At 34.6% G+C, this 15,942-nt stretch overlaps 2 protein-coding genes across 2 annotated transcripts in view; one reads left to right on the forward strand and one right to left on the reverse strand.

Annotated features, from left to right (window-relative positions):
- LOC134852828 (estrogen receptor beta-like) overlaps positions 1 to 15,942 on the reverse strand; it is a 488,151-nt gene that overhangs the window by 317,795 nt on the left and 154,414 nt on the right. The gene's annotated exons all lie outside the window — the stretch shown is intronic.
- Positions 7,866 to 15,942, forward strand: part of LOC134853068 (uncharacterized) — a 32,001-nt gene continuing 23,924 nt past the window's right edge. The window contains exon 1 of the mRNA XM_063868998.1: positions 7,866 to 8,063. Within this exon, the coding sequence (XP_063725068.1) occupies positions 8,006 to 8,063 (58 nt within the window). The 5' untranslated portion in view covers positions 7,866 to 8,005. The remainder of the gene's footprint in view (positions 8,064 to 15,942) is intronic.

The following is a 15,942-nucleotide window of genomic DNA, read 5'->3' on the forward strand; positions in this document are numbered from 1 at the left end:
ATCGTTCTGTTCTCTGCAAAAAGAGATAAGCAAATTGGAACTTTTTAAGTCGATGAGTGTAGTGAAGACTCATAGATCGAGATTATTTTTTCTGTTTTTTCTTCCCACGAAAAGTCATTGAATTTGTTGACGCTAAACTGTTTTATTTTTATTTGCAATTCGTTTCGGATTCAATTCATGTCCTATGTTAAAAGGAAGGCAAACTCCACTATCGAAAAGTAAAAATGAAATGTAGATAACACGTAAAACAAAGAATGATGTCTTATTTCGATAGTGGACCTAAATTTTCAGATTTCCGAGCACAACGAAAACTTTACTTAATGACCCAGTTTTGTCGATCAAAAAATATTATTAAAAATAAACGAATAGAGACCAACTATTTTTTAATTTGAAAACTGAAATTTTTCCGAAAAAAAAACAAATCTTTATTTTTCTTGTGTTCATTGTTTATTTTCAAATCGTCTGCTGCCGGCGCAAATTTTTCTGCGTTATTGGAAGTTGAAATGTTTTTTGTTGATCAGTCTATGAGAGCAATCCTCGTTCATCTAAATTTTTCAGTCAAGCTGATACTTTCAAGCAAAAAATTATTGGCTTTCTAAAAATGTAACAGTGTACCAAGCTCATGGATCAAAAATCGAGTCTACAGGCAGGCAAATGCGTCTAAAAATCAAAAACGGAAAACCATCAGTCCACAATATGTTTTAAAATGTTCAATTGCGGCTATATAGAAATGAGTTTCTCATTGCAGAAAAAGTGATTAGCCACTCCTCGCCCTCTAATGGCTTGAAAGTAGCACTGCTCGCCGCGGAAAACGTGACCAGTCCCGCACCGACCTTTGGTGTCTTGGACCAAAAACTGACCCTTGCTTAGGTTTATAGCTACTTTGATTTTCTTTTGATTTTCTACTTATTGCTACATCGGCTTTAAAACTTCAGGCATCTAATTCAAACATTTTTTGGCGAATTTTGCCAAATCTAACAAATAATAAAAATAATAAAGAATTTCTGCAGACCGAGTTTCTCAGCCTTAATGAGAACAAACAGCCCCGTTCTCCCTTTAAACTCTTAACAAGTTAACTCCATATAATTTCTCTCCTACTTTTTGCTGCCTTAGCAATTTAAAATCGCTACATTGTAGCATGTATAACTAAGATAAACCAAGTTTTTCAAAATGATGCGTGCATTAATTGCAAAATTAACTTAAGTGTGATAAGAAGTAAGATAAGGAGTTCAGACAGTATTAATTTTAGTATTGAAATGACTAGGTCGTAAAATGTTCGGTGTTAAACTGAAAAAAGGAGTTAAATTGGTGTGGATTTAAATTGTTTAATAGTGAAATGACTAGGTGTTAAAATGTACGGTGTTAAAATGGCTCGTATTAAATTGTAAGACACCTCGAAAACAATTTTGAAAAAAAAGAACGCGCTGTGGCCTAATAGTATTTTTTCGTGGCCTAATACTATTTTGTAATGGCCTAATTGTAGTTTTTCAAATAAGTTATGGCAAGCCTGCATACCTTCTTCTGTTTGTTGACTTAAAAGTGATGCAGATTTTTGTATTGTGTCAATTTTTTAAGGTCAACCAAAAAGATTTTTCTAGACTTGAAAAAAAAAATGTTTTTGCACCGAAAGCTGTAATTAAAAAAAACAAGACAAAACGCACACTTTTAGGCATCTTTTGAATTATTATTACCGGATGTTGAGTTTAATTTCACCTCTTCATCAAGGGTATTTATTGTTTTCTGATTGGATCGATTGGCTGAGATCGAAGACCAGAGGGGACTCTTCATTTGGCATCTACAAAATCCCTGAAAAACAGAGAAGCGTACCCAACCCTTCACGCCTCGAAAAAATTCAAGTTTCAGAAAAACGCTGACGCTTGAATTAAAAAGGTTGTCGGGGTGTTTTGCTTTTAGATTGAATTTACTAGGTAGAGAAATTTCAGGTTTTTTCACTCAATTTTGTTGATACGGGTGTTACTCAGCAATACCAGTATGAAAAATCAAGCGGGTTAAACTGCAGTTTTTTTAAACTAAAAAAAGTCGATCTAACATAACAGCAAAATAGTACCGACACTTTTTTTGCGTTAAACTAGTAAAAAAAACATACATGAACATGGAATCAGGGATATGTCATTTTAAACAGTGTCAGTTTCGATTTGATCAAAATGTATCCAAAGACAGTTTCTTAGTGTCGAGAACGAAGTTTAAAATATTGTTTTAGGGTTAAAAAACTAACATACCCTGATGATGGTGTTTAAAATAGTGTGTGTTTATTGTAGCTTTGATTTAATTCAACTCGATTTTGTGGTAATCAAAGAAGGTTCAAAAAGTTTTTAAAGTGAAAACATAAATTATTTTAAAATTTAAATTTTTCAGAAGTAAAAGCAACGTTGTCTTCAAATGCAAGAAAACCCTCATTTTTTTTTTGATAAAGATCGAAAGACTATCTAGCTATATCCATCTAAGCCGGTTATGCATATATTGTTTGCTACTCTCTTTCGCAGTTTTATACTTCTTCTTACGGGGAGTTGTTTCTTCAAGACTGCCAACCACTCTCTGTCTCATTTTTAAACTTCTTCTGATAAATTTTTTTTTCTCATTATAATCAAAAACAAGGTTGAATCACTCACTGATACCAGTTGTTTTAGCGGCTAAGATAATTTTTTTCGAATCCAAATAACTGGCTTTTATCTGATACCATTCTTGAACCCGTAAAACAGAATTAACGTCAATATTCACTTTTTTTGTTTTGTGAAATACAGGCACAATAAATTTTTCAGAAATTGTAATCTAACATAGAGCTCAGCATTTTTTAATTAAGCTTATCCATTTTTTTATCAATCAAGGAAAATGGTTTTTTTTTCTGAACAAATTGTCTAGCAGAAAAACTGCAAATGTGATTTATGTGGTCAATGCACTCAGTTAGTTTGCAGTTGCTTAAAAAAATGTTTATTAAAAAATTGATCTAGAAAAAAAACGAAATTTTTCTTCAAATTTTTACATCTGAAGTTCAGAAGTTTGTCTCAAATTGTTTTAAGTTTTTTGATTTTTAGTGTCATTGCCTTACAAAACCTAAAATATGCTAGCCTACCAGGTCTGAGTTTTGTGTGTGTAGGACCCTAGAGTCCACCGCCAAGTCTCTAAATGTGTTCCAAACAAACAAAAATCCGAAATCTTTAGAATTTGCCGCAGACTCCACAATCAACTATCTCTAACGTAATATATGTCGGCACATTGGTTGTGTCGAGGAATCCGTAAGACAACTGGACAAAATAGCAAGTTAGTTGTAGATTCCACTCGTTTTCTCAATTCTTGTTGGCTTAAATACCGCTTGTTGTTCCGACTTTCGATACGAAAGTGACGGAATATTTGTGCTGGGGGTGGGTTTTTTTTTCTTCAGACAAATTTCGACTTTTTAACTAGCCATTTTTGGCGGAATTTTTTTAAATCATTCGAAAGTATTGTTGTCCTGAGCTCAAATTTGAAAAGGTATTTTACCTGTGATCATTTTTTGCAAAGTTACGGGGGTTTAAAGATTGCCATTTTGGCCAATTTGGGACAATTAACGCGCGATATACTTCGAGCTATTAACGCATAAGCGGAGAGTTAATCCGCCTCAGAAATCGTTCTAAATTGGTTAAAAGAAGCTTATATGCCATAATTGGTTTGTTGCAAGGAGTGAAATCTATCCTTTTGTACTTTGTATGGCGTGTGGAGGGATGATTTACATGAAAAATTTCAAATTTTAGAAAAAAATTTTTGTTGATTTTGTTTTATTTCATTGAATTTTTTAATGTTATTACTGCTCCATAAACCTTAAAAGGCAGTCGGAACATTCAGGGTTGCGCCCTGATACGAGCAGTTTTGTTTGAATTTTATGACTGGTTGTTTAACGTCTTTTAATAGTTAATGACTTGTAGCTTAATATCTTTTTCGGAATTTTTCCTGATGTTAAAGGAATACATTAAATCAATATAGCTAGTTCTTGCGGATTACCCATTTGGAGGTCAATTCAACAAACTTTGAGTGGATTCTGCAATTGTAAAAAAAATTAACAGCGATTTGCAGACTCAGCTTATAATTTGCAGATTCGGCTCACAGAAAGCAAGTTCCGCGACAGAACACGCCACTGCATACATGTAGAACTATTTGTTTTCAGATTTCACAAACTGCTCTAGATTCCGCAAAATTTGCTGCTTATGGAGCCATTTTGAACAGTGCACACGTTAGCCGTTTGTCTGTGATTTCCACAACAGCATAGAAAAAATAGCTGTGTTGCACATTCGATAGGAAAACACCAAAAATTTAGAAGGTACACAGCTTGCCCTCGTAATATAAATTTTTTCTTTTTGGCTTCAGATTTTTTTCGGCTAAATTATTTCTGCTACTGTGTTACCTTCTCAGTCGTCAATTTTTGTTGTAATGTTTGGGATTTAATATTTTAGTGTGATTCAGGAAGACAGCTTGAAGTTTTTGAGTTCTGAAAGTATATTAAAAATTTAAGACAATTTTGTTTGCTCTTCGACGGCCGACTACTCAATTCTTGTTGGCTTAGATGCCACTTAATATAATTTTTAGAAAACATATTTAACATTGGCGATTGTCTTTTTTGGCATTTTTCCCCATTTTAAGAGAAAGCGAACCATACGTGAAAAACTTGTTTATGTAGTGTTTTTGACATTATAAAATTCCGAGGCAAGAGTTTTTGCCCCTTTCCTATCCACCAAAGTGCAATGCTAGGCTTGCTTGAGTTGTATTGTAATGAATAAATTGAAAAAGAGAAAAAAGAATATTGATGGTATCAAACTTGATCCAGTCTGAGAGAATATTTTTGATACGCTTTCATATCTGCGATATTTCGGCCAAAACCTATTAGGTATTAGAACTGACAAAAAAAATTTTGGCGAACGCCGCTTTCAAAAAATATTTTGGCCAACGGAATCAAAATTATTAAAAACCAGAAAACTAGTACAATTAAAAGAATGGGCGAAAAGCATGATAGTTGTGATATAAGTAGTCAGCGTGAAACAACTTCAAGAAATTGTTGAAACAAAGAGCAGTTTGATCACTACGCATTCTACAGGGGGTCTCACAATGGAGGAACTGAATGACGAAAGACTGTCAATCAATTAGAATTATTAAACAATCCTATTAGTTAAACGATTTTTGCACAAAACTGTGGTCCTGAATAACAGAAAATGAAATAGAGCAGCACAGTAAAACTTTTCTGAGAAATTCCTGCAGATACACTTTTTTTCAAATTTTGAAAATTTGTTATAGGTTTTTTATACCCGGTTTTTAATTCGCCATAATCAAAAAATGGTGTATCTGCTCAATTTCTAATAGCTCAATAAAACATTTTAATGGCCTGAACTGCTTCGGTTTTATAAATTTTTTCGATTTTTTGAGGTTTTCGATCACCAAGCTCACATTGGCTGAAAATAGGTGAAAATAAATTTCTAACATTCGGTCCCACATCGGCGCCACCTTCTACAGGGATTGAAATTTTGTTTTGGAATGAAGTTTCAGGGTTAACGAAAACTTCTTATCAAATAATTTTTTGATGTAAAAAATTTCTTGCTACACACTTCTATACGTACAAAACATTGTATGAAATCACTCTCACAATGGAGGAACTGAATGACGAAATACTGTCAATCAATTAGAATTATTAAACAATCCTATTAGTTAAACGATTTTTGCACAGTTTTCCATATACGAAAAATGTATGACAAGTATTTCTTCTCAAAACGTTTTATTTGTTTTCGTTACCAAACACAAGTGGCAAGGGCAGGGTTGGCTTACACACATGATATAAGAAAAGTATCAAACGTTTAATATTTGGGGACAAAATCATAAAATGATCATTTTTATAATTTGCATTTTTATTTAATCAGGCATTGATGAAGGCATACTTAAACAAAAAAAAGGCTTTCTGAGCAATTTTGAAAAAAATTAGTCAGACTTTTATGCATCCAGTTCTACATTAGCCGCAAAAAAACTTCAATTTTGCATGCAAAAAAAGATATCTGGAAATGTGTGTTTGAATACAAATTTCATTTTGCAGTAAAAAAGCATTTTTTCGGAGCATTTTCGAAACTACTTTGTCACCATCAAAAAAAATGTTAGTCATACAGTTTCTATATATGCATTTTTCCATACACTTGGTTTTTTGGTGCATGGAATTGTTTGGTAAGCATTTTCGGTGTATTAGGTCAACCCAGTTGTTAATAAAGTAGCCTAAAACCGTGTTTTTTGGCTGCAGTTTGTCTCTTCTTGGCTGCAGTCAGCTCACTTCAGTCATTTTTTTGTTTTAAAACCCTTTCTAATCTCAGACAACGGCTTCAATTATTCATTGGCAGTCCTCGCGCTTTTGTGTTTTGCGTGAGTTTGAATAAATTTTTCCAGCATTCTGAATTAGTACAGTTATGAAAAATTGAGGCTCAAAGTGTGGTAAATGGAGGTTCAGATCTCTTAGCCGGCAATTTGCTTCAATTTTTTGGAACAATTTTCACTATTTTTTCCATCTTGTACCAAAAAACTTCCATATGCCTTTTATTGGTTGTTTTTGCGAAATGCAGCTTCGCCTCTTTAATGATTTCGGGTTTCAGATTTTTTTGTTCACAAGAAACATTAAAAACTTTATAATTTGGTTTCCTTAGCAATTGGACTGCTCGGAACAATGTTTGCACTATTCACAGCAACTGGCTACTTCAGTCTTTTTTGTTTCAGTGTAATGGTTTCTTGCCAGATAATTGAAATCAACTTAATAATACCATTTTTCATTACCCTCAGGGGCCGATTTAGGGTAGACGCCCCCCCCCCCCCTCCTCAGGGATTTGACCCCCTGCCGACCCCTGACGCCCTTTGTACTATTTTGAGATATCCATTTTTGGTTAACAGACCCAAAAATTACTAATTTTTAACGGCCAATATATACTAACTTTGAGGCGGAGCGCGTGCCGAAAAAACGTGATTTTTTTGGTCAAAATTTTCCAAAAAGTGCCTAAAAATACCTTTTTGGCTTTTTTTTCAAACTTTGCTTGCGGCGCAAAAATTTTGACCAAAACAGGGTCTTTTTAGCTAAAAAAAAGGTCGACAAAATTTTCGAAAATTTGATGAAAAACCACCTCCCCCTCGAGAAAAATTTAGATCCCCCTGATTACTCTGGCTCTGGCATTCTGGTAAGGGAAATATCAAAGGAATCCGCCCCTGACTGTGGTATCTTTGTTTTGCTTCACATTGCAGAGAATTTCAAAAATTGCTTCTAAGTCAGAAACTTGATGAAGAAAGACGAAATACCTGGGTTTAAACAGTAGTTCTTAAAGTTGAATTCACACTAGCAAAAAAATCATCTAGAAACCACCAAAAACGCGGTTTTTAATGACATTTGACGCCCAATTGCTTTCATTTAATGTCACTGGACTCCGCAAACTGTCCGTGGGTTCAGCCGTCAATTCATAGTTCAATGGTATGTTTGTGAAATCCAGTGACAAATCATAGAATCCATAGGCAATCTATAGCATTAAGCTACAAATTACAAATTGAGGAGTTTCTCGACAAATTGTGCAATCTGCAATCCAGTGAAATTTGGAGCAGTTCGCCTCAATGACTGAAACTGGTTTGCCGTCGGATTTTTCTGGCAATGAGCGATTTGGCGGCATTTTTTTAGCCGTATTTAGTCATTGGATTCCATGGAACTAGTGCCTCTAAACCATCTCCAACATTTGTACGTGGAAGTCAGAGGCCTGGTGGCAAATTTGTGCTGAGTTTGTCCGGAGCAACTACTCCAAATGTTTGTAAAACAGATAAAATATTAATATTCAAAGGTTTGCTTAAAGACAACTTGTGTTAAATGACCTATAACTAGCTAAAGGGGGTTTGAAAGATCTTTTAGGAACACGGATTGATGCAAATGAGATATTTGCTTGCAGGTTAAGTAAATTGTACAAATAGTATTTTGTTTCACATCTGTTTTAAACACTCACTTTCCTGTTGTTTCAAAATGGATCCCGAAGTAAAGAAACTCATAGAAGCTGTGGAGAGCCAGCTGACGATCGCAGGTTAAACAATATTCCTTCTGCTTGTGAGAAAAATGTCACTTATTCAAACCAAGTTTTTTTTCTATTTTGATTTTTCAGTTTTCTCGGAAAACTTTTTTTCATTAGCAAATAACTTCAGCGGGGAAAAAAGTCAAACAAAAGTAACCGTTTTTAGATATATGTTCCTCAAACGATAAAATTTCATGCCAAAAAGTACAATAAAACTATGACGAAGAAATCCAACATGATCAAAATAACCCGTACAGAAATAAAATAAAAATACAGATATGCCCAGGGTTAATCCATTTGTTGTGAGATTGCATATCTGCCCTGAACTGTATCAGACATGTTCAGACCTGGAAGATACAACAATTTTAATGTTACGGAAATAAAATAAAAATACAGATATGCCCAGGTTGAATCCATTTGTTGTGAGATTGCATGTCTGTCCTGAACTGCATCAGACATGATCAGATCTGAAATTTTTTTTTTTGAAATTTTCGAATGAATTCTGAACTTTTGTCACGTGTCTTGTTTTTTTCATTAAAAATAGTTATTTTTTCAAATAACACTAAAACTCGTTTAAAATCACGTCCTTATTTAGATCTAGTATTTTCTCGAGGGGGATATCTCAAGGGACATAATTTTGCACGCCGAGACATTTGGACTCTCGATAATGTTTTTTTCAACATTATCTCAATAACTTTTTTTCTTGATTACTTATATAGATATATTTTTTTTCCAGATTACCTAATTTGTACCAATGATGCTGTTTAGTCAGTTTTCTATAAATTCTGATGCTGATTGATTCTCTATGTCTGGTGAGGGGAAGGGATTTTTTTCATAATGAAGGAAACAAATGATAGAAAAAAAATAGAAACAAAAAGTAAGGGTATAGATCCAACAAAAAATAACTTCTGAACATATAATAACTTCAGATATGCATATGATTTACCCTCCAATGTACCCAGTACACAATATTCATCTACAGCCTCTAATGGGATCTGATCCAAACGAGACGCCCACCAACGCCAACCAGGAGACCGTGTTCAGCTTCGCAGAGGGAAAGATCCCCCAGCCTCCCCAACTTCAGTTGTCAGCAGAGAGTCTGTCTCGTGACGGGGCATACCTTCTGGACAAGGGCACCCAGATGATCCTTTTGGTGCGAAGTCACGTATCAATGAACTGGTGCATGAAGGTCCTGGACCTTCCGAATCCCACTGGCATACCATCTGGAGGATTGAAGTCGCTGCCTGAGTTAGACAACACTGTGTCAAATGCCCTCAGAGCTTTCATATTCCACTTGCTGGACTCGAGGCCAAACCACGCACCCATCCTAATACTCAGAGACGATGACCCCAGCAAGGCTCTGTTTTTTGAGAGCCTGGTAGATGACAGAACTGACGGCAGCTCATCCTACGTCGAATTCCTGCAACACATTAACGGCTCAATTGAGAAGATGAAGAAGTAACCCTATCGCTCCCCCTCAAAAAACCAGTTCCGGCTGACTGAAGTGTAATTTAAGATGATGTGACCAGCCACTGATTACGAGCAGGTTAATTCGAAACATAAAATGGTGCTATGGATCATTTCGCGGTTTATAGGTTTTCACTATGTAATCAATCCTTCATTTAAATCCTTACTTGTTGTATTTCACGCCAAGGAATTGTGCTCGAAAAAATTTATTTGAGCTCTAAATTTATTTTAAAAAGCTAATAATCCAGTTTAAGATGGAGTAATGATGTTAAAATGTTGTTCAGTTAAGAGGAGCGAATAAATAAATTGAAATTTCCTTGGATATTCGATAATTAAAGTAGCAATTATCTTTATATAATCAATGACAAGCAAACTGTGCTCGGTAGTGTATTGTTCGATTCTCAAAAAAAATTTTTTAGTACTATTTATTCCAAGCAAAGGATAAGGACGTTTTCGATCACAAAGTTTTTCTTATTGCACTTCATAGAGCTGCTTTGTCGTGTTCTCGCTAGTGTCTGCGAAGCAAAGCTTATTTTATGTTTTTAATGACTATGATTTATTCTATTAAGAGTTGATGAACGTATTTCAGACTTATATAGGTCTCGATCATTTTTTTCTAAAAAAGTCTTATAATTTGTTCAGGCTTTGTTAAAAGGAGGGTTAATTCCACTATCGATCAGCAAAATTATAAAAGTCACATGATCGACTTCTAATTTCGAAAGTGAAATTTAATTATTGAATTTTCCAGCGGAATAAAAGTTTTACCTATTGATTCAGTTTTCTCAAATTAGGTTAAATTTATCAAAGAAGTTTTTATTATCGTTCTGAAAATTCACAGAGCTTTAAGGCATTGCGCTATTTGATTATCGTAAACCGAAGATCAGTTAGCTTCTAAAATTAATCCATTTTTGTTTTGATTTGTTCAATGTAAAACTATTAACCGATTTCGGCAATTTTTCATCACCGAATTGATATTCATCACCAAATTGATAATGAACAACACTCTAATAGAGCTTAAATTCTTGACATTCGTTTTCATTTAAACCAACTAGAATCAACATTGAATAACCCAACCCTTCTTTCGCTTTTCAGACAAATGTCTTTCTGGTTTTGTGAAGTTAACATAACTAGCTTCTAACTATCCGAAGAAACACCAATTTTGAACAACGAACGCGCGCTAGTCGAGGGAGCTTAAATAACCGTGAATAATTTCCACTTCTGAAGAGCAAAAAAAGTAGGTGCTACAAAGAACTAAAAAGGTAAATGAGAGAGTTTCAAAAGTCGTAAACGCTCTATCGGAAAAAGACATATCACAGATTCAGTGGCATTACCTGGCTATTTACTGCTTTTTTAATTGCTTGACTGTTAGTGGAATTTTGTTTGACGTGAGAACATTTCCCTGGATCAAAGTCGAGCTGTACACTGCAAGGAAACTTATGGTAGATATCTTCCAGCACATGCACAGTCTGTCGCCCAATTGACATCTAGGTGTGTTAAAATAGCGTTTGCTGACTAGTAATTTAAAGAAAAGCAATAGCATAACCTTATTGAACAAAATTTAGACAAAACATTTTCCTTTTTGCAGCTTTTTTAAAAGTTCATTGATGTGACTAAAGGTTATGGCGATAATTCTAGATCTGATACTTTTTGTGATCTTTTGAAAAATAGCTTGAAAGTTCTACTAAGCCAGCTTAAAATAACAGTAATAGCTTTGCTCTTTCCCCCTTTTTTCAAAAATTATCTTTAGTGGTGTGCACAGGTTTTTTTAAGAGTGGTCGACAAAGCGAAAGTTGAAGTAGAACAGTTAACGTATATTTGATATAATTACAGGTTCAATTATTTCAGCTCTATCGAAAAAAGACATATCACAGATTCAGTGGCATTACCTGGCTATTTACTGCTTTTTTATTGCTGGACTGCTAGTGGTTTTTTGACTGACGTGAGAACATTTCTCTGGATCAAAGTCGAGCTGTACACTGCAAGGAAACTTATGGTAGATATCTTCCAGCACATGCACAAACTGTCGCCCAATTGACATCTAGATTCGTTAAAATAGCGTTTGCTGAAAAGTAAGTTAAAGAAAAGCAAGTGCATAACCTTATTTAACAAGATTTAGACAAAACCTTTTCCTTTCTGCAGCTTTTTTTTAAAGTTCATTGATGTGACTACAGGTTATGGCGATAATTCCAGATCTGATACGTTTTTGTGATCTTTTGAAAAATAGCTTGAAAATTTTACTAAGCCAGCTTAAAATAACTGTAATAGCTTTGCCCTTTCCCCTTTTTTTTCAAAAATTATCTTTAGTGGTGTGCACAGGTTTTTTTAAGAGTGGTCGACAAAGCGAAAGTTGAGGTAGAACAGTTAACGTATATTTGATATAATTACACTTTCAATTATTTCAGCTCTATCGGAAAAAGACATATCACAGATTCAGTGGCATTACCTGGCTATTTACTGCTTTTTTTTATTTCTTGACTGCTAGTGGATTTTTGTCTGACGTGAGAACATTTCTCTGGATCAAAGTCGAGCTGTACACTGCAAGGAAACGTATGGTAGATATCTTCCAGCACATGCACAATCTGTCGCCCAATTGACATCTAGGTGCGTTAAAATAGCGTTTGCTGACTTTTAAGTTGAAGAAAAGCAAGTGCATAACCCTATTGAACAAAATTTAGACAAAACCTATTCCTTTTTGCAGCTTTTTCTTAAAAGTTCATTGATGTGACTACAGGTTATGGCGATAATTCTAGATCTGATACTTCTTTGTGATCTTTTGAAAAATAGCTTGAAAGTTCTACTAAGCCAGCATAAAATAACAGTAATAGCTTTGCCCTTTCCCCTTTTTTTCAAAAATTATCTTAAGTGGTGTGCACAGGTTTTTTTAAGAGTGGTCGACAAAGCGATAGTTGAGGTAGAACAGTTAACATATATTTGATGTAATTACAGGTTCAATTATTTCAGCTCTATCGGAAAAAGACATATCACAGATTCAGTGGCATTACCTGGCTATTTTCTGCTTTTTTTTATTGCTTGACTGCTAGTGGATTTTTGTTTGACGTGAGAACATTTCTCTGCATCCAATTCGAGCTGTACACTGCAAGGAAACTTATTGTAGATATCTTCCAGCGCATGCACAATCTGTCGCCCAATTGACATCGAGGTGCGTTAAAATAGCGTTTGCTGACAAGTAAGTTAAAGAAAAGCAAGTGCATAACCTTATTGAACAAAATTTAGACAAAACCTATTCCTTTTGGCAGCTTTTTTTAGAAGTTCATTGATGTGACTAAAGGTAATGGAGATAATTCTAGATCTGATACTTTTTTGTGATCCTTTGAAAAATAGCTTGAAAGTTCTACTAAGCCAGCTTAAAATAACAGTAATAGCTTTGCCCTTTCCCCTTTTTTTCAAAAATTATCTTTAGTGGTGTGCAAATGTTTTTTTACGAGTGGTCGATAAAGCGAAAGTTGAGGTAGAACAGTTAACGTATATTTGATATAATTACATGTTCAATTATTTCAGCTAAATTGACGTCCCGAATTGAGCTTACCGTAAGCAATAGTAGTAACAGCGATCGCCGTCAAAACTTTAGCATTAGCTATGGATGCCCGATGGAAAGAGCTTGTGGGTGCGATAGCAGATGGGCCAACTCGTGAAGTCGTGAGTAAAATAATAACCGAGGTGGAAGAAAGTAAGTCAGAAATTCTATCAAAATACGGGGAACTTAAAGATTTTGTTGATGAGTTAGATATTCGAGTGCGACAACAAGAGCGCTATACATCAAAGGATTCCATAATTGTCGACAATCCCCCGTTTGATCCGCGTGATGAGAGGAAATTTTTAAGTAATGTGATACATTTTTTGGACAAATATCTCAAAGTCAAGATTTCGGGCAGTAGTTTGAAAGCTTTCCATATACTACCGAACAAATATTTGGATAGAAACATTATGCCTTCAGTCATAATCAAATTCATTTATTTCAATGACAAGTTTGAAGCCTACAAGAACCGGCGAAAACTAAAGTATGATGATCACAAAAATCCAATCAATGGTAAAACAATTTGGGTGAAAGAGCGGTTGCCTCCATTGGATGCTTATGTGAAACGCTTGGCCGAGAGCAGAGGTTTTGTAACGACAACTCATAATTGTGCTGTGTCGGTTGTTTGTGACACAAGTTCCGGGAGGCAGAGATTTATACAAGTCAATAATGAAAAAGACTTGAATGCATTGAAAAATCCAAGAGTTAAGGAAATGCAAAGAAATGATGGGCGTCAGTTTAGTAACCAAAAGGATGCAGTGCAGAAGAAGCGCCAACTGAGTGGTGGAAACCAGAAAGATATGTTTGGTTCAATGTCATCAGAAAAAAAAGTTTATCGAGAAAACTCGACAAAAAATGCTTAACCTGTCAACTTGTGACACAAAAAGAAAATTAAACTCAACACAAAAAATTTGTAGCAAAATTAAACTCTTCTTGTGACACAAAAAGAAAAAATTAAACTCAACTCAACTGAACTGAAAGATTGAATGAAACTTTCTTGTGAATTTTTGTTTTGGCTGTTACCTTGATTGATAACTTTGACACAAGAGCAAATCTTAAACAAAAACACTTCTCATCAAGACTTTTTAAAACGTTCCAACAGTTTCTTTTTTCTTCCTTTCTGCTAGTCTTTCCTGGTAGTTGTAAAACTAATAAAATACATATTTTTAACAGTTTACTGTGAATTTTGTAGCAATCGGTAGCAAAAGTTTTTTCCGTCAACAAATTTATCACAGCCAAAAGTTTAGTGTTGCGATTTCCGTGGCTTTTAAATATTTAAATGACTTTTTCTTTGCAGCAGATCTGATGAGGGTTCAGCCGAACATGGGAAAAAAAGATTTGATTTGCTGCGACTTCCGCGGTGATCAGATTTTAAAAAAATTTTGATACTCAAGAAGAATTCTAAAACCAGACTCAGAACAGATTTCAGATGAAAAGCTTGCTGCGATTTTCGCGGCAGCCTGAAACTTCTTAGTCAAATTCTTAGTCAAAAGTCCTTAGTCAAACTAGAAAGCATAATCAAAAATTAATTACGTATTGTACTTTGTTGCGACTTTCGCGACTATCTACTGCCAACTAGTTGATAGAATTCAATAAATTGAATTTATAAGATGCTGGTAAGCCTAAATTGTTTTACGAAAGACTTTTTTCACGCTTAAGCTATGTAGTTTTTTGCAATGGTTAAGAATTATCTATATATTTTTAATTTTATGCGGAATACAAGCAGCAGACTCTCCATAAGAGTCACTTTTCAATGGTCTCACTTTTGTGAAAAATATGTTGGAGAAAACGGCGAATTAGGAGTGAATAGCTTGCTGCGACTTGCGCGGCGATCCCAAACTGAGCAAGCTTTAAGTCAAATTAGAAAGCATAATGAAAAACTAATTACAAGATATATAGGTGTGTTGCGACTACCGCGACCAAATCTTTAAAAAAAAACATTCCTCATCACGACTTTTTTAAATGGTCCAACAGTTTCTTTGTTTCTTCTTTTTCCTTCCTTTCTGCTATGCATTCCTGGTATTTGTAAAACTCATAAAACACATATTTTTAACAGTTTACTGTGAATTTTGTAGCAATCGATAGCAAAAGTTTTTTCCGTCAACAACTTCATCACAGCCAAAAGTTTAGTGCTGCGATTTCCGTGGCTTTTAGATATTTGAATGACATTTTCTTTGCGGCAGACCTGATGAGGGTACAGCGGAACAAGGGAAAAAAATTTGATTTGCTGCGACTTCCGCGGTGATCAGTTTCTTAAAAAATTTCGATACTCAAGAAAAATTTTAAAACCAGACGCAGAACAGATTTTAGATGAAAAGCTTGCTGCGATTTTCGCGGCAGCCTGAAATTTCTTAATCAAATTCTTAGTGAAAAGTCCTTATTCAAGTTAGAAAGCATAATCAAAAATTAATTACGAATTGTAGTTTGTTGCGACTTTTGCGACCATCTACTGTCAACTAGTTGATAAAATTAAATAAATTGAATTTATAAGATGCTGGTAAGCCTAAATTGTTTTAAATCAACTATTGTTGCTTGCATAAGATCTACTCATCTGATCTCTGAATGTGTGTTGATTTTATTAGTTTTGTTCTTCGACAACTAATCAGCTATTCGGACCGGTCTAAATTATGAAGCCGCCTCTTTTTCGTATGATGAGTGTTGTCTTTAGGTCTCCATGTAGTTGGAGCTTCATCTCCTTCCAGTTTTTCCCTCCCCTTTGATTTGTTTCTGAAATTCGATTTAACTCTTCTTTCGCTTTTCAGACAAATGTCTTTCTGATTTTGTAAAGTTAATATAACTAGCTTCTAACTATCCAAATAAAAACCGATTTTGAACAACGAACGCGCGCTAGTCGAAGGAGTTTAAATTACCGTGAATAAGTTCCACTTC

This window comes from Symsagittifera roscoffensis, chromosome 8, assembly GCF_963678635.1.
Source record: "Symsagittifera roscoffensis chromosome 8, txSymRosc1.1, whole genome shotgun sequence".
Lineage (NCBI taxonomy): Eukaryota > Metazoa > Xenacoelomorpha > Acoela > Convolutidae > Symsagittifera > Symsagittifera roscoffensis.